Source organism: Lactuca serriola, chromosome 5, assembly GCF_051521515.1.
Source record: "Lactuca serriola cultivar US96UC23 chromosome 5, Lser_US96UC23_V15, whole genome shotgun sequence".
Taxonomy (NCBI): Eukaryota; Viridiplantae; Streptophyta; class Magnoliopsida; order Asterales; family Asteraceae; genus Lactuca; species Lactuca serriola.
Genome location: NC_136412.1, coordinates 101,254,170 through 101,276,555, shown reverse-complemented (window position 1 = coordinate 101,276,555; position 22,386 = coordinate 101,254,170). Strand labels below are relative to the sequence as shown.

At 34.2% G+C, this 22,386-nt stretch overlaps 1 protein-coding gene across 1 annotated transcript; it reads left to right on the top strand.

The window, feature by feature from the left end:
- The first annotated feature begins 20,047 nt into the window (after positions 1 to 20,047).
- Positions 20,048 to 20,626, top strand: LOC145049704 (uncharacterized). Its single transcript, XM_078998077.1, has one exon. The coding sequence runs from the start codon at positions 20,048 to 20,050 to the stop codon at positions 20,624 to 20,626; it is 579 nt and encodes a 192-aa protein (XP_078854203.1).
- The last annotated feature ends 1,760 nt before the right edge of the window (positions 20,627 to 22,386 follow it).

The window sequence follows — 22,386 nt, the reverse complement described above, 5'->3', positions numbered from 1 at the left end:
AGTAGGTTACTTAAAACCCCACATCTCTTCTGATATCTACTCGATGAGTTTTGGGCTCCCAACTCGTCGAGTTGCTCTACAAAAATGAATAAATTATAATTTAAATGACAGGAACCAGGCATTACAGTTTTTTTTTGAGTTTTGGGTCCCATTAAGTAATGCATGGGAATAAAGTTGCCAACTTTACATGTTAAGTCACCATTTAGGATTTGATCTGAAAGTTTGGCTTGATGGGTTGGATTGGTTGTCTGCAGAGTAGGTGGGGCGTACCTAGCTTGTACATTACGCGTACTAGCCCTGAAATGAGTACGCAAAGCATAAGTCTAAGTACGCCCAACATACTCAATAGTTTGACTTTCAGTTGACTTTCATGGGTTTTAACTATATTTTGGACTTTTAGGGTTTAAGGCTTATTAGGCCATTGAACTTCTGACTTTACGCCGTTACTAGGCTATAGGATTTCATGGAAATAGGTCCATGGTGGTTTTTGGGCCCAAATAGGAAGGTGAGCCACATTGGGCCTTGGGATGCCATTTTTGAATTCGGGTCTTTTGAGCAAATGGGTTGGGCAATGGTTTTAGGCTAATTAAGAAAAGGGTAAAATGTTAGTTTACCCTGAATATTGGACAAGTAATTCACATTCTTGATTATGGGTCAAGATTTAATTATTAGTTGGATATTATTTGATGGTGTTAGCGCATGAATTTTCCGTATAAGGAGACCGGATTTTATTTGAGAGATTCAGCAGGTAGATGTGAGTTTGCTCACCGTGTTTACTGGGTTGAAGGCACCAATTTCGGCCCATGGTTTATTATGATTAGGATGATATTTACCTGTGTCACTCTACATGTATGTTTAGGGTCATTTCTTTGTGCTAAAACTTCAGCCGATTAACCCCGGCACTTATTCCTTAAGTGTACAAGGCTCAGAATGCTCCAATAAACTTCTAATTGTGCTAAAAGATAACAGCAATGAGTTTGACTTTCAAAGAAGTGTTAGGCTGAACTGGACGGAAAATTTTGGATTGTCACAAAGTCTTTTTGTTGTTCTTATCCTTTTTGCATTTTTTTTAGATCTAGGGTTGGTGTTGGAGTTGTTAGAGGCATGGATCTAGATGAAGTTAGAAAATTTATCCATTAAGAACCTCATTTGCTGGTTTCTGGAATGTCTTAGTTTTTGTCTTAAAGGATTAAGTGTTCAACAAAGAAATGAATCTTCCCTGAAAAGCACGAAGCAACTAAGGAACGGTCGCGACGTGAAGCTTAAAGAGTAGTTGCCGCTATTTTATCACCTAGTGTTTGTGAATCGAGTAGGAGTTGGGTCGCGACGCGTTGACCGATTTGAGTTTTGGTCAAACTTCGATGAACCATGGGTTTTGGACTAAGGTTTGACCTTTGCTTCGTATGGGATTACTAAGTTATGCCTAATGATAATTTAGGTGATTCATGTAGCTGATTCTCATGAGACTTGCATGTGTGAGAATTCAACTCTTAGTTTCATGTGAGTTTTCTTACGATAATATAAATGTTGGAGTACTGTATGATTACACTAGAAATAGTCTTTGTATGTAGATTGATAAATTGTATGATATCTTCTTATGACTGGTATGGAACGATGGCAGATCGAGAGAAGGTCGTGAGTGTACAGGTAATGATGCGACTAGCGATAGCCCATAAGCCTACATGTAATGAGGGTCCGGTGATAGGTCGTGAGTCTGGAAGAAAGACGAAAGATCGTGAGCCATCAGGTGGTATGCGTTGTATGTGTAATGGAATGTATGCCATATTGGGGAATTCATTAAGCTTTGTATGTATGTTTTTAAAGTTATATGTTTTTGAGATTGTTCCGCTAACAGAGAGAAGGGGGCAGATTGACTCTACATGAATGATGATATGATATGTTTTTGGATTTCTGCAAACTCATATATATGTTTTTGACTTATATTTTGTGATAATTACTTGGTGGATGTTTTCTAAACTTTTATGAAAATGATTTTTTTTGTTGATTTATTACAATTAAAAAAAATCGGTTTAAAATTTTAGATGTTACACATAATCTTTATCTTATTTTATTTGTAGTAGTTATAACCTAGTCACTAACAACTTAAATAATCTCTTATTTTTATGATCTCTCTAATAAATAATGTGCATCAGTTTCCTTTTATGAGAAAATTTCAAGTTAAAATTATCTATGGGCGTGTTCGTCAAAATTAGCCGGTAGCTGGTAACTTGTAGCGGGTAGCAGGTAGCTTGTAGCTTGTAGCGTTTTGTTAAACGTTGTATGAAGTAACATTTAGATTTCAAGCGTTTTGTTTAAACTAAACGCTAGAAGTTTGTAGTGTCGAATGAAGCTTTTTGTTCAAAACGGAACGTTTTGTCAAACGCTAGAAGTTTGAAGCTCTCAAACGCTCCCAAACGCTCCGTGCCGAACACACCCTATGTGATTTGCCACAACTATAAAATAGAACGATACGCTTTAAGTCCACAAAGTTTTTCTATATTTTGCCATTGTATGTAACTATTTCTTCAACGTTCAGTTTTTCTATATCATGTTCTTGTTGATTTTTTATTTTTGTGCATGACCAATTGAATAATAATCGAAGTTCGTATTGTAGTTTTTTTCTTGAAAACTATTACCGCTTTCTCCCAGTGGCCGACTAGGGATCTGCCACACGTCATTGGCAAAGAAATTCCTGCTCAAGATTCTTATCCGGATTAAAATAAGCCTTTTCTTTAGAACCATAAAACTAAATCTCTACGAATCACTAAATCTCTACGAATCTCAGGAAATGTGGTATCATCATCTTAATGAATAAATATTATCGATTTAAATAGTGGCGAGGAGTTATTACAGCCATTCACTAGTCTCTTTTGACTAAAGAACTAAGAATCCCTAATTTAATTAGATTGAGTCATGCAACAAGTAGGCCACTTAAAGTGTATATTAAACGAGTAAAACTTTTCGGTTTCAATTGTAAAACTAAAAATAAAAATGTAAGCCTCTAAATCCTATGTTACGAACTTCTATCGTATGAAAACAATATAGTTGATTATTTTTATTCATTTTTTTATTTTTGAAGCACACGGAATATTCGGGTTTTTTTTTATAAATAAAATTCAAAACCATCCATGCTTAGATTTTCCAAATTTTCACTTTGGTTTTGGTTTTTCTAAATAGATCAATATATAATTAACTAGATTATGACCCGCATAAAACGCAGGAAACATATAAAGTTATAAAAAGCCGATACAGTATCAAGATGGTTTTCAAAATACGGATAAATGAACAATACAATTGAATAAATATGGTCACTTGTAGAGCAACAAACTTAGTTTCTACTTACTGAATACAAACATGTGGGCAAAGTTTAAAAAGATCCATACCATGGACATGTGGGCAAAGTTTTAAAAGATTCATACTACGTACCATAATTGTCCTCTATGTGCTAAGTATTAGATGTGTGACGAAAGAAAAGTCATTATTTTATATGTATAAATTTTTTATAATAACTATTAATAATGTCAATACATATATAATTGCAATATATTTGAGTAAAAATGATAAATTGATGATGCTATGCGAATTAGTTAAGCAAATATAAAAATTACATCCTTATTATTGGAAAAAGGAATAGTACATTGCTACTTTTTCAAAAACAACACTAAAAAATAAACATAAATGACACATTGGTTTTATTTATAAACATAAATGACACACTTTTTCATAGAAAACAAATTGGATGCATTAATGGCTTAAAATGAATTTATTAAATTCTTCAAACATATATTAAAAAAATTAATATCATAAAACAAATTCATTCTTAAAATAAAGACAAAATTGCAAAAATTTTGGTCATTCGGTAAACTAAAAAGACTATTGACTTTTTTGGATTATTGGTCCTTTTGAGCTAGTTTGATTGTAATTTTGGTCATTCGGTAAACTAAAAAGACTAAATTGCCCTTATTATATTTATTTTCCATTTTTTCCTATAAGTATTTATATATAAAAAATAAAAATAGGGTCTCTCTCTCTCTTTCTCTCTAACCTGCAAGTCTGCAACTAAAATCGATGGAGCTATCTATCTTTCTTGTGGAACTAATGTCTGAATTAACACTCTAACACAAATATAGATCCAGATGCGTGCACACACAAATCCAGATACACACAAACACAAACACAAACAAATAAAATTTAAATACATAATGACAGGGATCGAAAAAGAAATAGAGAAAGCTCAATGGTTTAGAATGGAACCCAGATACACACATAAAGATATATTGTTCTCAAATTTGTCACCCACCTTTAATCTTTCATCCTCCTTAGTCCTTGATGAAAACCATCTCCATTACCAAAAGTGATACCTTATGCTGATCTGTTCAAATTTCTACCCTATATAAAAACAGCATCTTCACTTCCTGATTCAATCTCTCTCGCCATCACCATCATGACATCACCTTCCATCATCATCTCAATTCGCTGCCATCAGCCAACACCTCGTCACTATTGTTCTTTAATGGCATCTTCTTGTGAATGGAATCACAGATTCGTCCAACGGATGTATCCTATGAATGGAATCACAAACTCGTTGATTCTTAGACTTCTCAAACTACCCAATACTTGTTGAATCTTGAAGGGAATTAATTGAAGTTTTCTTGTGAATGCCCAATTAATCAATAATGAGCAAAAACATCATCCTATTCATTAAACAATCATAACTCTATTAACTATACTAGAACATAAACCTCTAAAATTATCAGATGCAAAATTGTAAAAAATTAGAGATCGTTGCTTCAACAAGTCGAAAATGAAAATTAAGTAAAACTCACAAGTGAATGAAGTCAATTAAACCTGTGTGGCAACCGCTGGAGTAGTTTCCCTGAAGAAAGGCTTCCGAGTTGAAATTTGGTGAGGATGAAGAAAGATTTCTAGATGGGGCCACCAGACATCGAAGGCCATGGAGTTATCAAAAGAGGTGGGAACCGGAAACGCCAATGGTGGCAAGTTTGGTTCCACAACAGTCAATCAATGGATGATTGGATGATCAGAGAAGAAGAAGAAGGTGTGGGGTGAAGTAAGAAGTGATGAAGGTGAATGGTTGGGCTGGGGAAGAATGGGGGTGGGGATCTATGTGTATTTGTCGAGAGAGAGAGAGAGAGAGAGAGAGAGAGAGAGAGATGAGGCCTAAATTAATTAACTATTTTCTTTTACCTTTAAATTAAAATGAAAAAACATAAAAAGTATATAAGAAAGGGCATTTTAGTCTTTTTAATTTTTCGAGGGACCAAAATCACAAACAAACATGGTCAAAAGGACCACAAAGCCAAAAAGATCGCAGTTTGGACTAAAACCCCCAAAAAATGCATACGATAGGGATCATTTTTGCAATTTTTTTTAAAATAAATTAGAATAAATGTTAAGCATTGATGTCACACCCCAAAACCGGAACGGCGGAAACGTTCGGGGGTGGAGGACGTCATATCAAGTATCATGAGATATGTATATGGTAAGCAAGTAATAAACAACCATTTCATTTCAAAAGAAAGTGTTTACAATGTGTGTTCACAAAACATATAATTTATACATAAATAACAAAACAAGACTTGAAGCTGTAATGCTTCATCTTCTAAATCCCCAGCACGAGCACCTGTCTAATAGTCTCCTGAGAATACAAGTTATTTGAAACAGTTGATCAGCAATTAAGCTGGTGAGTTCATAAGATTTTAGTGATGTGAGTAAGCTGTAATGCGTTGTTAAAAATGTTTATGTAAAAGTGGTGTAAGCTGTAAAATGTTATTGAATAATGTATACGTAAAAGCGATGTAAGCTGTAAGTTCTATTTTGAAAAGTTCGCCAGTTCCTCTAGAAAATCATATATTTCCTGTCCGAATGAAAGTTATGTAAAATGACACTATAAGCTTTTCTATGGGTACTAAGTGGGTACATGTTATATAAAACTCAGAGTAAACAAACAATCGATTGGACGCATCTGCCCTAAGCTCACAACCCAACGGGGAACAGAAAGTGAGGCGGATAGCACACATTCGATTGGTTGTTAGATCGTTGTCATATGTAACCCTGGTGTATTCACTTGTTACTCATGGAGTTATTTGTAATGGTTCCTTTATATCTAATGAAAAGTTCTTTTAAGAAAACCTATATTTCTTATAGTAAAATAGTGACCACAGTGACTACTTTTATGATAGCTTAGTTATACTGCTATATATATATATATATATATATATATATATATATATATATCTATATATATATCTGATATCGGATAGAAAGTTAATTGGGTGAATCTGCCCTAAGTCCACCACCCAACAGGGAACAGGAGGTAAGGAAGAAAACACACATTTAACTACCTATTGGATATTAGTTATATATATAAACATGGGGTATAAACTAAGGTATTATAGAGTTACTCACCTAAAGTCTTTTAAAATTGTACTGACTTAATAAAATGGATTAAGTCCTTATATGGGAAATCTCTAGTTTTGTATACCAAAAGTACTGACTTTGAAAAGTAAGTTTTGTACTAGAAAAACTGTGCTTCGACTCTGTGTCCTATAACTTGATCCATACCTGGTACCCTTATGATGACTTTATGTATACTAAGCCTAAATATATATAGAATCGGGTAGATAATAGATTGGGTGAATCCGCTCCAAGCCCACAACCCAACGAGGACAGGAAATGAAGCGGAGGTCACACATCCTAATAGCTGTCGGAACCTATTGGTATATATGTATCCTAGGGTGTATACATTAAGGAATCATAAAACTAGCATTATGGTCCTAACTTTTGAAAGTAGCCTTCTGCCAAGACCTGACTGTTTTGAAAGTAGCCTTTCACTAAGACCCTATTGTTCTGAAAGTAGCCTTCTACCAGGACCCTACTGTTTTGAAAGTAGTCTTCTACCAAGACCTGACTGTTTTGAAAGTAGCCTTCTACCAAGAACCTACTGTTTTGAAAGTAGCCTTCTACCAAGACCCAACTGTTTTGAAAGTAGTCTTCTACCAAGACCCGACTGTTTTGAAAGTAGCCTTCTATAAAGACCCTACTGTACGACTATTATTAATTAAATCTAACCTACCTCATCGATTATGTGAATATGACACATGGTAAAGGTATTAATAATATTGAAACTGGAATTTTATATCCTTCTGTAATTGTCGTATTGACAATGTAAGTACTGTAGTATTTGTAATAAGTGACTAGTTTTAGTACTATTTTGCCTTAATTGAGGGTTAAGGCATAATGTGATGGCTAGATACCATGCTAAACGCTCCCTTGTGAAGAGATTCTAGGAACTGCACGTGACCCCTGCATGAGTGCAAGCCGCGAACATCCACATTACTATGATCATGTATACCCAGTATAACTATCACAATGCGTTGTGATTCATTGGTATAGTTAGATCCTGAACTTGCTCCTTGCTATAGCACCTTATTATGTTATGTTTTGTTATCGTGTATATGATATGGTATTTATGTAAACATATTCATGTAAGCGTATCTACGTAAAAGTATTTAAGTGAACGTATCGCATTAGTATAGACTCATGAACTGAACTGACTCATTGTCTGCTTCATTGTACTAAAAGTAATGAATAGCATTCTCCTAAAGTATACCTATAATAGTTTACTAATGTTCTACCTGGACTGTTACTGAAAAGACTCCTTTATCCACTAAGTTATGCTTGTACTTTAAAAACGAAGTTTGGTATAACTATAAAGTAACATAACCTTTTAGAGTTTTGAAATGTTTTGACAACTTATAAATAACATAAGTTACATTTTGAAAGATGTTTATAACAAACATTTACACAATTATCATTGTGTTCAACTTGTATTCCCCCCCCCCCCCCCCCTTTAAAACAGTTAAAATAGTTAAAAGATTCATTATGGGGTATGAACTCACCTGATGTGGGTGATTCAAACAGGTATGCACGTATGGATGAGGAGTTCCACGAATGAAGTCCCAAGACACAACAAGTCCTAAATGACATATAGGGACACATATTGACATGAATATAGTGTTTATCAACAACTATATGAATGAAAACACCTTCCGGGACTAGGAAACACCTTGGTTAAGTGTTGGAATCACATGTGATTCAACAAAGGGAAGTGGAATGACCAAAACATGAGTTTAAGGTCTTGTGACCATCACTCATTGAGTTTACGGTCGTAAACCCATGAGTTTACGGCCGTAAGCTCATTACACTTTGACCGTTTTGAGTTTTGATGCCTTCCAAGTCATACTAAGCATCCATACTTCATGTTTAAGCCTTAGGGAGTGTTTGTGGCATCAATACACTCTTAAATTGAGTTTTCGGCCCATGGACCACTTTGACATGTGTTTACGGCCGTAATCACCGATGGGTGATGGTATTTTGATTGATTTGAGTCCTAAACATATCAAGGTAAGGTGCTAGGCTAGTTTCCAATGCATTATGAAAGGATAAGGCACACTTTGGCACCAAAATTAGGGTTTACGGCCCAAGATGTTCTTGGTTCGTAAACACCCTTGTTCCTTGGTTTCTTGGGTGTTTTCTTGGTGTTTAGAAGTGTATCAAAGCTTATAAGACTCTAGGATAGAAGCACTTACAAGGTAGAAGCTTGAAAAGGTGCTAAAAGTCCAAGAACACTAGTGTGTGTTCTTGGTGTTCTTGGTGAATTTGAAGATCTACACTTTTGGAATGATTTCACGGATGAAAGTGTGTTAGATCACTAGATTAAGGTAGATATCAACTAATTAGGGCTTGACACACTCACACTTTTGAAGATCTAGGAAGAAGGTTGGATGATAGTTGAGAGAGAATGAAGAAAATTCGGCCAAGAAACGAAGGAATGAGAAGAAATAACCCAATGCTCTACATATACTCTTGAGTTTACGGTCATAAACTCATGGTCTTGTGGCCGTGAACTCATTTAGATGGGGTTTAGGTTTGATTTGCTACACTGTGGTTCTAGCGGGTACTTTCTAATACTTATTCCTTAAGTGTATTAGGCTTAAAACTCCTTAGAATGACCTGTAACCAGGCTAGAACTCTGTACTAATGATTTTGACACTCAGTGGAGTTGACTGACTGAGCTTATAAAATAAAAAATTTCGGGTTGTCACATCATCCCCCTGTTTGAGGGAATTTTGTCTCGAAATTGGCTTTCTTAGCATTGCTACTGGTGTTCTTGATAGGATTCATACTTGGTCCATCTATCATTACCTCGTGTATATATGCCGTATATAATTAGGATTAGTAGGACTATCAGATGTGCGACTCTACCCCAGGTCCACAACCCAACGAGGACAGGAGATAGGGCGGAAACACACATACTAGAACACAAATCAATCTAAAAGCCTCCGTTACATAATTTTCTGATCATAAAATTTGGTTCAATCATTTTATCAAACAGGTATTGTCGACAAAAAATTCTTATTCATGTAGCCAGTGAACATAAAGGGAACTATTTTTTTGCCTTTTACTAAAAAAAGAGATGAAAACATACTCTTTTCATCAGAACACTTCCTTTAATCTACATGCCCTTCATATATATGATATTTAAATATGAAAATGAAAGAAACTTCACCGGTACAAATGTGAAACAGGTATTTAGAAAAAAAAACGATGTTGCTCTTATAAGAAAGCGGTCATCAAGTTTGAGGTTGAGGTTGATTACTAACTTATCTAAAAAACGAAGAGAAAGAAATTAGATTGGATCCAGTGACTTATTGATGACATGTAAGAGAAGCGACGGAAAAAAGAACTATTAGATCAGTAAACATCTACAATACCACAATTTTGGAATCAAACATCCTCCATAACCTTAGTAAGGTCACTAGTAAGGCAAAGCTGTGTTAGGAGACGATGGTGCGATAAGGTGAAGATTCAGGTTTGAGGGTGAGGTCGAGTAATAACTTATCTAAGAAATAGGGACCAAGAAATTAGATTTGATTCTGTGACTTACTGATAATGAGTAAGAGTAGCAATGGAAATGAACTATGCAGCAAGTAGTGGAAGGGCCATGAATCACCGATCTTAGTCAAGAAAATTCAGTTGCTTTTTAAGGGTTTCTAGCGATCCAATTTCTACAGAGACAAAGTGGGACACTCATGGTGAGGCGGTGGCTCATATACCAGTGGTGGGAAATAGAGAGAAAAAAGAACGTTGGAAGCCATCTAACAGAGAGTCCTTTAAAAGTATGGTTGATGGACAAATACAGAGAGAGTTTTTGGGAGTAGATTTAGGATTATAGAATTTTCCTCGTAGCACAACCAGGACATGGAGGATGAAGAGGATTATGGAAATATGGTTTAAAAGAGAAAGACAGAGGAGAAAGATGGATTGATTAATGTTTTTGGTTAGATTTACCGAGAAACTAATATCTTAGAGATAAATGGAATGATTTGTTTAAATTAAAAAACATAATTGCTGAATTTATAGATTCCATAATTAGTTGTAATTATGTTTGATCAAAAATTTAATGAGGATGATGTCAGCGATTTGATCTAACGGTGAAAAACATAGGATTAAAATACAATCAATGACCCTGATTGTTTCATTAGTTAATTAAGGGTTCTCTTTTAATAATATTTATATGTGGATGATTGCAATATATTTATGTGAATAAAAGATCTCTAGTGATCTGATCTTCATCTTTTTTGAAAGCTTGTATGTATATATTTTCTAGGATTTATTAAATAAACATAATGGAAAAGATCTTGAGATCCTAGAAGCATGCTATTGCACTATCGTAATTGGGACCGTTGATTTTGTGGACTATTATAATAGATTCTGGGTCATCCCCCAAATATAATCTATAAATTTATGCACAGACCGCATCTCAATATATTCTTAGACATCAAAGAACGTAAACACATTCCAAACATACACAAATGGATAAACTAAAAGCTCTTCACTATGAATTGAAGATTATTAATGCTAAAAACGTCAACGTTACCAACTCCAATGGTTACTTGTTTGTTAGATGTTATCTTTCAGCTGGAAACAACAAAAGGGTTCGTTTAGATAGCCGAGAAGTATCTCACTACAAGAAAAAAATAGCCTTTTACGACGTGCAAACCACGACACTCGGTGATTTATGTTACGCAAAGGAGAGTGACATTAAAAGAGTGTCGTCTATTCAAAAAATTTAAGGATTTAGGTCACGCATTATTGCGTGCCCTTAAATACTGTCTCATGTAAAAAAATTAAAAACACGGAGGGCACTCGTGCGTCCTCTGTGAATGTCGTTTTATATTTTTTTTAAGAAACGCGCGTCTCTAAGAGGGAAAATGAAATCCCCAAATTTTTTAAACACCCGCCTTCTTCTCCTACATTCATTTCCATATGACTCTCATATCTACCCTACATCGTCTCCACCTCTCACCCACATCCACTGCCTCACAAAATTTTCACAAGCTAACGATTCCAGAGCCTACTAGCGATTGAGGGTTATTTTCACATCTGCTCTACTTCCCATCGTCCATCTACTTCTGCCCTAGATCCGACGATTGAAGATTACAAATATGTGTAGGGTTTTATTTTATTTTAAGCTTCCATTTCTCCTGTTTCCGTGGTGATCGACCGGTGGTGAAACGATTCAGCGCCAAAAAAAGAAGCGGCTCTCCATTCTCTTCTCGAATGAGATTTCTAAGGATTTACATCGGTATCTCAAACGACTTCAACTCTTTTCACAGATTTCTTCCCATCTGATTTTATGATTTCAGATTTCTTATTGGCGACTCATTTCCTCTCCCATCGAGTTCGAAATTTTCACTCAAGGAAGTAATGGCAGCAGAAGATGATGAAGGGCCTTCAATGGTGCTTTGTTTATTACACTATGGTAGCGGAGATGACAGTGTTGTTGATAGCCCTAAACAATAGTCATCTTAAAAGAAATTATCAAAGAGAAAGGTACGTATCAGTTCTAGAGTTCTTATATAAAATTAGGTCAGTTGTACCCTTCTTATATAAAATTAATGAAATCGATTTTAAAAGCAAGCCATAATATCGATTTTGAAATCGAGCCCCAGATTTCGGAATATAGCCCTGCCTGTTACCATTAAAATTCACCCCTGCTTCTGATTTTTTAGCTTCCTGGTCAGGCCGACTCATAGAACTATTCCCCACAAACCCTTTGAATTCCAAAACATCATCCCCATCCTTGTTCTTTCCCATAACCTTGTTACTTTTCCAACTTTGCCCCTGTTCAATCTTTGAATCATTAGACTTTCCTTTCATTGGCTGAATATTCCCATAATACCCCTGCCCATTTTTACCTCCTGTCTTCCCACCTCTATCAAAACTAAATTCCAAATTTTCCTGATTATTCCCATTATACCCTTGATAGCGAATTCCAGCAGAAACCCCAGAATTTCCCATTTTCGGATAATTCCCTTTTTGCCCCTGCTTGCGGTTTCCAGCAAAAACCCCTGAACCTTCATTTTTTGAGAAATTCCCTTGATGCCCCTGACTCGAAAACTGTTTTTCCCCCCCTGTATCTTCTTTTGAAAACAAATTTCCATTATTTCCTTTGGTTTTCTTCACCACATCAACAAACCCATCATTTTGTTCCTTAACTTCTTTAGTGCTGGCAAGAAGCACTTGCATAAGATCCACAGTAGCTCCTTCTTTTCCTTTCTCTATTTTACTTCTCTCCTCTTCTTCTTTCATCTGAATAGCAGTAACATCAATCGAGATTAGTGGAAATTGGTTTTTATTTTTTATAGTTGATACTTGAGAAAACCTTATATGTTTTTTTTTATTTTGTGAAAATTAATTCCAGGTGAAAACAGAAAATGGTATGTTGTGTTAGAAAATGACAATCATACCCTTGGTCACAGTAGTCTCATATCATTATTTCCACTCTCACCTTCACTCCAATGCCCATTATTAGAAGAAATCAATGAGCTCCTTGCCAGCTGCTGCTGCTGGAAGTCGGTCTGATAATGAGATGAAAGATGATTGTTGCCAACCATCCTTGAAGGATTTGCAGCATAAAGTTTCTCTTGGTCATGCCATACACTGTTATATAGTTCATGGTTCTGCATAAAGTGAAAAATTTTGCTTCTAGGTCATCCAAATGTACAATGTGATTTTTCTTAACATCAGGTACAAATGTAGATTTTTCATAACAGCAGTGAAAATCTTAATCAGTTGAATGTGTGTTTCATAACATCAGGTACAAATTTACAATGTGATTTTTTTATTCAATTACAGGGTAATCTTATTCCGGAAGGCCATAAAGTTCTTATCTTTTCCCAGAGTTGCATAATGCTTGATACTATTCAGGTTTGTTTCAATGCCTAACTAAATTGGCTATGTTTCTTGTTCTTTTTCTTAACCAAAGTTTATCAACTTTGTGAATATTATTCTGACTTGTTTTGATATTTATTTTTGATATTTTGTTCTTAATGTTGGTTCTAACTTCTTGTTTTTTTTTTTTTTTTTAAACAGTTACAAGGGACCTGAATAGGGGTTTTCTGAATTTGTAGTGATAGCTGCAGACACTGAAGATTTTGAAATGATTTCCCATATTGCATTCCTTACTAAATATAAGGTATATTTCCCATATCCCATATTCCATTCCTTACTAAATATAAGGTATGACACCTAAAATTGTACAAGGGAGGGGCCATGATAAGGCCGCTGAATGGTGGAGTGTTGGAATTTTAATGTATGAAATGCTTTCTGGAAAGGTTGGTGTGCTATCACCCTTAATTACTTTTAATAAATCACTATTAAATTCCCATTACTTTTAGCGTGAGGGTAACAATGTAATTTTGTTCGACATTGTATCTTTGCAGCCTTCGTTTAGAGGTGGAAACAGACAGAAGATTCAGGATAAAATAGTGAAGGACAAGATAAAGCTTCCAGGACTCTTGTCAAGTGAAGCACATTCGCTTTTGAAAGGGGTAATGTTGTAATTTGTAATACTATATGCATGTGTTATAGTTGTTGGTTAATATTATATGCATGGGAATACAACAATTTCTGTTTTGAGCTCTCACCTGATGGAGAGGTACAACCGTTCATGCTATTTTAATACATGATGAAACAGAAACACTACAAATTTTTCAATTAATTTTTAAATATATATATATATATATATATATATATATATATATATATATATATATATGGTAGGGGTTGATAGCTTTCTCTTAGCTTGGTTGAATGATAAGATGGTGGTCATTTGGATCCATGTGATCAGAATTTCCCTGGTGCTCCAACATTTTTGCCAGGTAAACCCATCTGGCCAGACCTCTGCATTGCCTCCTACAAGGTCTGTTACTTGTTATTATGATTTATGATTCTGAGGGTATTTAGGTCATTTACTCAAAATTTTGCGTTTTCAACTTTACAAGTAGATCACACTTGCTTGGCTAATCGTTATTCTGTATGCTTTCAAACTTGTCTTCTTCCTGAATTCTTTTTCTTTGTAAGTTTAGCCTTATTCTTTTCTTCAATTAAGTGTTGTCTGGAGAGTGTTGTATGAACAACAATAAATCAACATTTTTTACCTTCTTTTTCTTGTATGAACAATACATAGTCATAGTTTGACTTAATTAGTTGCTTATTTTGTTTATTAGTTGCTTGTTTTCTAGCTTATTATAGTCACTGATTGGTTTCTTGTTATGCTTATATCTTAACAGCTATCATGGCAACCTTTAACAGTAGTTTTGGACCGGCACCTTCTTGCAAAAGATATCGTGTACGTGTTCTTCTGCTGCTATTGTGGATTCGAGAACATCCTTGCTTACTGGTCTAACTGTATGTATCTCACGTGAAGCTTCTGTTAGAATTATTAATCTTATAGATTTCAAGTTTTTCATATTTCTTGTATCTAATTAGTTTGTAAATTTCCGTTACAACTTTTATTGATTTGTTTTATCTTTCTATGGAACGATTATTTGTATGACATTATATTTTGTGCAATGGATTGTATTTTTGTATATGATATTTTATTTATTAAGAGACATTAAATGAAAATTTAATTTGAAAATTAATAAATCTATAAATAATATTTTTTTTAAACATATAAAATTATGATACGCAAAAATGTGTGTCATCTTCATTTATGACATGGCCTTTCTTGATAGGGGCTTTCTTGATACGCATTGCGTGTCATTAACACGCGCGTCGTAAGGTTACGACACGCGAATGCGTGTCGTCTTCCTTTATGACAGTGCCTTCCTTGATACGCATTGCGTGTCGTAAACGCGCGTCGTAGTTGCGCGTCGTAAATGAGCGTCGTCTCTCTTTATGACAGGGCCTTCCTTGACGCGCATTTGCGCATCGTCTAAGCGTTTTACGACGCCCAATGAGCGTCGTAAAAGACTGTTTTTCTAGTAGTGTCTCCAAACAAAGAATTTTCTATGAACGAATCATTATCCTTGGACTGCATCGGGACAAAGCAATCTATGGACATGATCATTAATGGAACAATTGTCTTGGAGCTTCGTTGGAGGAGTAATACAACAGCTATGCTTAGAGGGTCTAAACTAGTTGGAAGAACTAAACTGTCCTGGAGAGATGTTTTTGAGTCGCCAAACATGCAGATAGAGAGATGGGTGATGATGAAATCCAAGAAAACAGACGTGAAAGCACCTTCTTTTCGTTTAGCTATGAAGATTCAAACACCTTTTTGTTGTGGAGTAGATTCGGTGGAAAGGAAGAGGAAGAACAAATGGGATGAAATATGTGTGTGCTACCATAGTGATTGCAGTCATAATACATGTCTTGATGGTGAGCTTTTTGCCATAGGAGCTGCTTTGGATGCTTTCTAGAGAGATTTCTTCTTAATATATTTGTAATTGGAGTAGATGTTTATTCCTTCATTTTTTGCTTCGGCTGCGTGAAAATCACCAGACAAATTTTTGTAGTGAATTAAAAATATACCCCGAAATCATTTGATTTAAACGTTAATTGCTTGTTTATTAATGCATTTCTTAGTGATCTTGATTGTATAAACATCACAGTTGAACATCCAGATTGACCAAATTTCAAATACATTGCTTACAATAAAGTATATTTAAGCTGCTATCACTGATTACTAGTAGAGGCTTTTTAATAAGTTATACACATGATTTAATTAAGGAGATACTAATATATGAATAAAATTATGCTGACTTTATAAATCACTTAGATGTTCATATGGTTATTTAATAGCTTTTGATAGATCTATCAGAATCTATACCATAATATAAAACTAGAATGGACTCTTTTTAATCATTTATTTTTAGAGTTAACTTCTGGATAACTTGGTCTTTTTTGCTGCAAAATATTATTGTTTAAAGTTACTTATGTTCATAAAATACCATTTTTATAATAGTTTAAGTGGTATTTTATGAAACAAATTGTTATATTTTATAGCAATTTAAAAAAATCATCACACATTTATTATAACAATTTTTACTACGAGCCAATTGGGTCGAAGTAGTAAAATTTTAATGACAATAGAATCAAGCTTAAAACTGTTATATGCCTTGTTTTAAACCTTTTCGGTTTATCGTTTAAATATCTAATTGGTATGAATTCTAGTTTCGGGATTTGTTTGCAATGTTTTTGTTTATGGTTTAAAAAAAAATTGGGATCGTTTATTTATTTATTCTATTAACAACAAGATTATATTGAAAAACTATCTTCAGGCTTAAAAATAAATATCAAAGAACGAAATAATTGTAATGTTGGATTTTACTTTGGGGGTTTCTGTTAAACAGGTAAAGATGAGAATGAGGCACAATTTTCTCAAAAATCTTGTCCTTGTTATGCTCATGCATTCCAAAGCCATGTACTAAAAAAAGTAGGATGCTATAATTATCATGAACTTAGTGTGTAAAGTACAAATCTATAATGGAAAGTATGAAAACCAGTTGCATGCTATAATGGAAAAATGATCATGATCTTAATTTGCAAAAGTAGAATGATATAATGATCACGACCTTAATATTTAAGGTAAAAGGGCTTAATTATCATGACCTTAATTTGTATAGTACATTGCTATAATGGAAAAAATGAAAAAGGGTGCATGATATAATTCACACAAAAAAAACTATATGATATCTAAAGTACAATACTAATATAGAAAATAAGAAAAATATGATTGTTCAAAATACAATGCCATAAAGAAGAAAATGAAAAATAAGTAGGATGCTATAATTCACAAAAAAAACTATATAATATGTAAAGTACAATAGTAAAATAGAGAACAACACAATATGATAGTTTAAAGTAGAATGGTATACAAGGAAAAATATGAAAAAGTACAACAGTAAAATTCTATTCATTTATGTTTCCTCGTATTAGTGATGTATGGGTAGTATTTACAGAAGGATAATTAGTGTTTGGTGAGAAGGAGTGTATGGTTTTGTTGTGATCGTGTAGGATCAGACACGTACAGGTAAATGATCTTGACCATTGGAATTAATAATGCATCATGTACTAAAACAAACCTTGGGGGTGGCATTGTAGAAGTTATAGGATGAAAAAGTTTTGATGAGTTGATTGGGTGGTTGGTTTATTCTTGGTAATGCAGGGATTGGATCAGTTTTAGCATCAAGTCAATTCTTCATATATGAGAGTTAATTTTCATGCTTTAACAGGGCATTCTCATTCATAAGAGGGCATTCACGTGCACAAGAGTCCATTCACATTCACAATAGAGCATTTAGTATAACAAGAGTGCATTCTAATTTCTCAAGTGTGCATTCTGAAGCACAAGAAGTGCATTGGAAGCACACGAGGGCATTTGGTTCCACAAGAAGACATTTTCAATTTCAAAATCACATTATGATGCTCAAGAGTGCATTCTAAAGCTCAAGAGCATATTTTCATTGCTTCAAGAATTTATTTATACATCAAGAGCATATTTTCATTGCTTCAAGAGTTTATTTAGACATCAAGAGCACATATGTATACATTGGAGCACATTTACACACATTATAGCACGTTTAGTTTCTTAGGATAGCTTTTACATTCTTATGAGCGGATTAAGAATAAGTCATTGGCGTTCATTCACATGATAAGAAGCACTTTATTGAAGGATAGAGCCTTTTTGATGAAGGATTAAGGATTTTCATGAAGGTTGAACAGTTCCATGAAGGTGCTATTTGATTGTAAATGTGCTCTATGATTTCTGAAGGTGCTCATTGATTTGAGAAAGTGATATTTAGTCTTAAAAAAGGAGGCCTTTGAGAAACCTAAAACACCTCATAACACTGCTTTTTAACAATATGGATGCATGACCATTATGATTAAGTTGGTGTAGTTCACACGTCAATCCATAATAATTTCTAACATGATTACAAAGGAATTTCCTTTGTGGGGTGTTCCTTGAAGACGCAACAATTTCTTTTTATTAGAAATATTCAAGTAAAAACTTGTCCAAATATACGGCTCGGATTCAGTTGTCTCCTTCAATTATGTAGTTTATGTCTTCGTGTTGCATCAATACACGGTAATATTTTCTAACATGAATCTGTAACAATTTCGTTTGTGGGGTGTTCCTTTAAAAAGCAACAATTTTTTTTATTAGAAACTTTCGAGTGTAAACTAGCTTTGTGATTTGTAATCACTACAAATAGAATAATATTGTCATTAGAAGTTTACAAAATCTCCTTATTTTGCCAATATATTAAATATGTAGTCGAATGATTGTGTATTTTGACCCTGCTCGCCTATTCGGTTTTTGAAGACAAAGTCATTAATATTTTTTTTTTTTTTTTTTTTTTGTTTTTTTGTGTGTGTGTTTCCCGCATAACTTATTGAATACTCGTAGAAGTTCATAACATTTTTTTTCTTGAAAACTATTACCACCTTTTCCATGTGGCCGACTAGATGTGCCCATACTAATTAATGATAAATAAATAATTTAAAATGGGTTCCATTTTACCAGCAAACATAAATAAATAATCTACTCTTAAACTAACACATAATTTCAACTATGTACACGACAAGACTTTAACTATCGACCTCAAAAAGAGAGGACTTTACTTGATACTGCCGGTTAAAAGCCCTTTGCTAGCTTCGAGTTCTTATCTTGGAAAATCTATGTGAATCCTAAGAAATGGGGGCTTGATCATCATCTTAATTAATAAATAGCGGGTAGGAGTTGTTTCAAATATTATTATGGAACTATAAACTAGTGGGTACGATTTATTACACCCATTCACTTGTCTCTTTTGAATAAAGAAATAAGAAAACCCACTTTAGACATGAGTCAAGAACCAAGTAGGGTACTTAAAGTGTATACTAAACAATTACTTCAGGTCTACAACTTTTCGGATGATTTGGAAAGCGCACAATGGAATTGTCTTCGAAAAAAAATGAAAGGCAATCGGTTATGCTTTTGGCGGATGATATTAGCATTAACACTTTCAATTGGACTAGGGAGAGGTCCAAATTTTGTAAGCCTTTATCAAACTTTTCATGTATTTCACTTCCGCTTCTCGCTTTAGTCCCTTTTTTCTTGCTAATATAATTGATTGCCGTTCCAAAAAAAAAAAACTCTAAAATTAAAAATAAATGTGAAAATAAACTCTAAACCCTAACCGTCTATATTTAGTAGATATCAAACATATTAAAACCTATAGACTGGTTATCTTTTTTCTTCGTTTTCTGAAGTGCACCGAAAATTGGGGTTCTTTTAAAAATAAAATTCAAAACTGTCCGTGATTGGATTTTTCGATTTTTCTATTTGTTTTTGGTTATTCTTGATGGGTGGAGATAATTCATCTGGATCATGGCAATATTTGAATACAAGATCTCTGGTGATCTGATCGTTATCTTTTTGGAGACCATGTATGTTTTTTATTTTGTAGGATTTATCAGATAAATATAATGGTATTAATTAAAGATCTCGAGATCCTGAAACCATACTTAATTCGCACTAAACACTCAATCACAAGTGCTAATTGGGGTCGGCTGATTTTGTGGACTATTAAAATAGATTATGGGTTACCGCCGACTATATATATGGACAGACCACAACAATATTCTTAGACACCAAAGAACATACAAACTACATTCCAAACATACAAAAATGGAGGCACTAAAAGCTCTTCACTGTGAATTGAAGATTATGAATGCTAAAAACATCCAAGCTACCAACTCCAGTGGTTACTTCTTTGTTAGATGCTATCTTTCTGCTGGAAACAACAAAAGGGTTCGTTTAGATAGCCAAGAAGTATCTCCAAACAAAGAATTTTCTATGAACGAATCATTCTCCTTGGACTGCATCGGGACAAAGCAATCTATGGACATGATCATTCACGGAACAATTGTCTTGGAGCTTCGTTGGAGGAGTAATACAGCAGCCATGTTTAGAGGGTCTCAACTGGTTGGAAGAACTGAACTGTCCTGGAGAGATGTTTTTGAGTCGCCAAATATGCAAATGGAGAGATGGGTGATCCTGAAATCCAAGAAAAAAGACGTGAAAGCACCTTCTGTTCGTATGGCTATGAAGATTGAAACACCTTTTGGTTGTGGAGTAGATTTGATAGAGAGAAAGAGGAATAACAAATGGGATGAAAGATGTGGGTGCTGCCATAGTGATTGCAGTCAGAATACATGGCTTGATGGTGAGCTTTTTGCCATAGGAGCTGCTTTGGATGCTTTCTAGAGAGATTTCTTGTAGTATATTTGTAATTGGAGTACGTGTTTCTTTCTTCATTTTTTGCCTCGGCTGCGTGAAAATCACCAGACAAATTTTTATAGTGAATTAAAAATATATCCCGAAATCATTTGATTTAAACTTTTATTGCTTGTTTATTAATGCATTTCTTAGTGATCTTGATCGTATAAACATCACAGTTGAACATCCAGATTGATCAAATTTCAAATACATTGTTTACAATAAAGTATATTTAAGCTGGTATCACTCATGACTCAGTTGTGGCTTTTTAATAAGTTATACACACGATTTAATTATGGAGATATTAATATTTGAATAAAATTATGCCCACTATATAAATCACTTAGATGATATGGTTATTTAATAGCATTCGATAGATCTATCAGAATCTATACCATAATATGAAACTGGAGTGGACTCTTTCTAATCATTTATTTTTAGAGTTAACTTCTGGATAACTTGGTCTTTTTTGTTGCAAAATATTATTGTTTAAAGTTACTTATGTTCATAAAATACCATTTTTATAATAGTTTAAGTGGTATTTTATGAAAAAAATTGTTATATTTTATAGCAATTTAAAAAAATCATCACACATTTATTATAACAATTTTTTTACCACGAGCCAATTGGGTCGAAGTAGTAAAATTTTAAAGACAATACAATCGAGCTTAAAACTGTTATATGCCTTGTTTTAAACCTTTTCGGTTTATCGTTTAAATATCTAATTGGTATGAATTCTAGTTTCGGGATTTGTTTGCAATGTTTTTGTTTATAGATTTAAAAAAAATCGGGATCGTTTATTTATTTATTCTATTAACAACAAGATTATATTGAAAAACTATCTTCACGCTTGAAAATAAATATCAAAGAACGAAATAATTATAATGTTGGATTTTACTTTGGGGGTTTCTGTTAAACAGGTAAAGATGAGAATGAGGCACAATTTTATCAAAAATCTTATCCTTGTTATGCTCATGCATTCCAAAGCCATGTAATAAATATTGCGCAATGCTTCCGGGTTTTTTTTAGAAAGGGAACTTCCCTAACGAGGGTTTTCGGGCCAATTTTTATTTACCGACTAAACTCCCAAGTAGTTGTTAACACAACTAAAGACCTGAAATAATAGTCGAACAAAAGCATTTCTTAATTGTTCGAATCGACACTACATGAATAATTGGCATTAGTGGCGACGCCTTTAGCCGTGACAACCACCGTTTTCGGCGACAACTTTCCCGTTAGATGTCGCTGCTAAAGGTGGTTGTCACCGCTAAAGGCATCGCATACTAATGCTCTTTAATCCCCGATCTTAAACCCGAGTCGTTGACATTTTCCTAATCCAATAGGCGAAAACACACGTTGTTGCATCGCAATAGGGCGACGCCTTTAGTGGTGACGGTTGTTGCCGCTAACGCTCGAAAAAAATAACATCAAACATCCCCTCTAAAACGTGTCTCTGCCAATTCTTTTTTGTTGCCACTAATGGTTTTGTGTCGCCGCTAATACCGGTCGCTACTAATGGTTTGTGAGATTACTTCCATGGCAGTTCATTATTTTTGTTCTTCCGTCTTTCATTTTTCTCCGTACAAATTACTCCAACGATTACTTCTCTTATGTCGATTTTGTCGGATTTTACTCCCCTTTCGTCGATTTTGTTTAGGTTTCTCATTACCGCGACGAGGAAGCTTATCACCGAAGACAACATTTGAGGTCGTGAAACCACCATCTTTGTTGTTTTTCGTTTTCTTTCT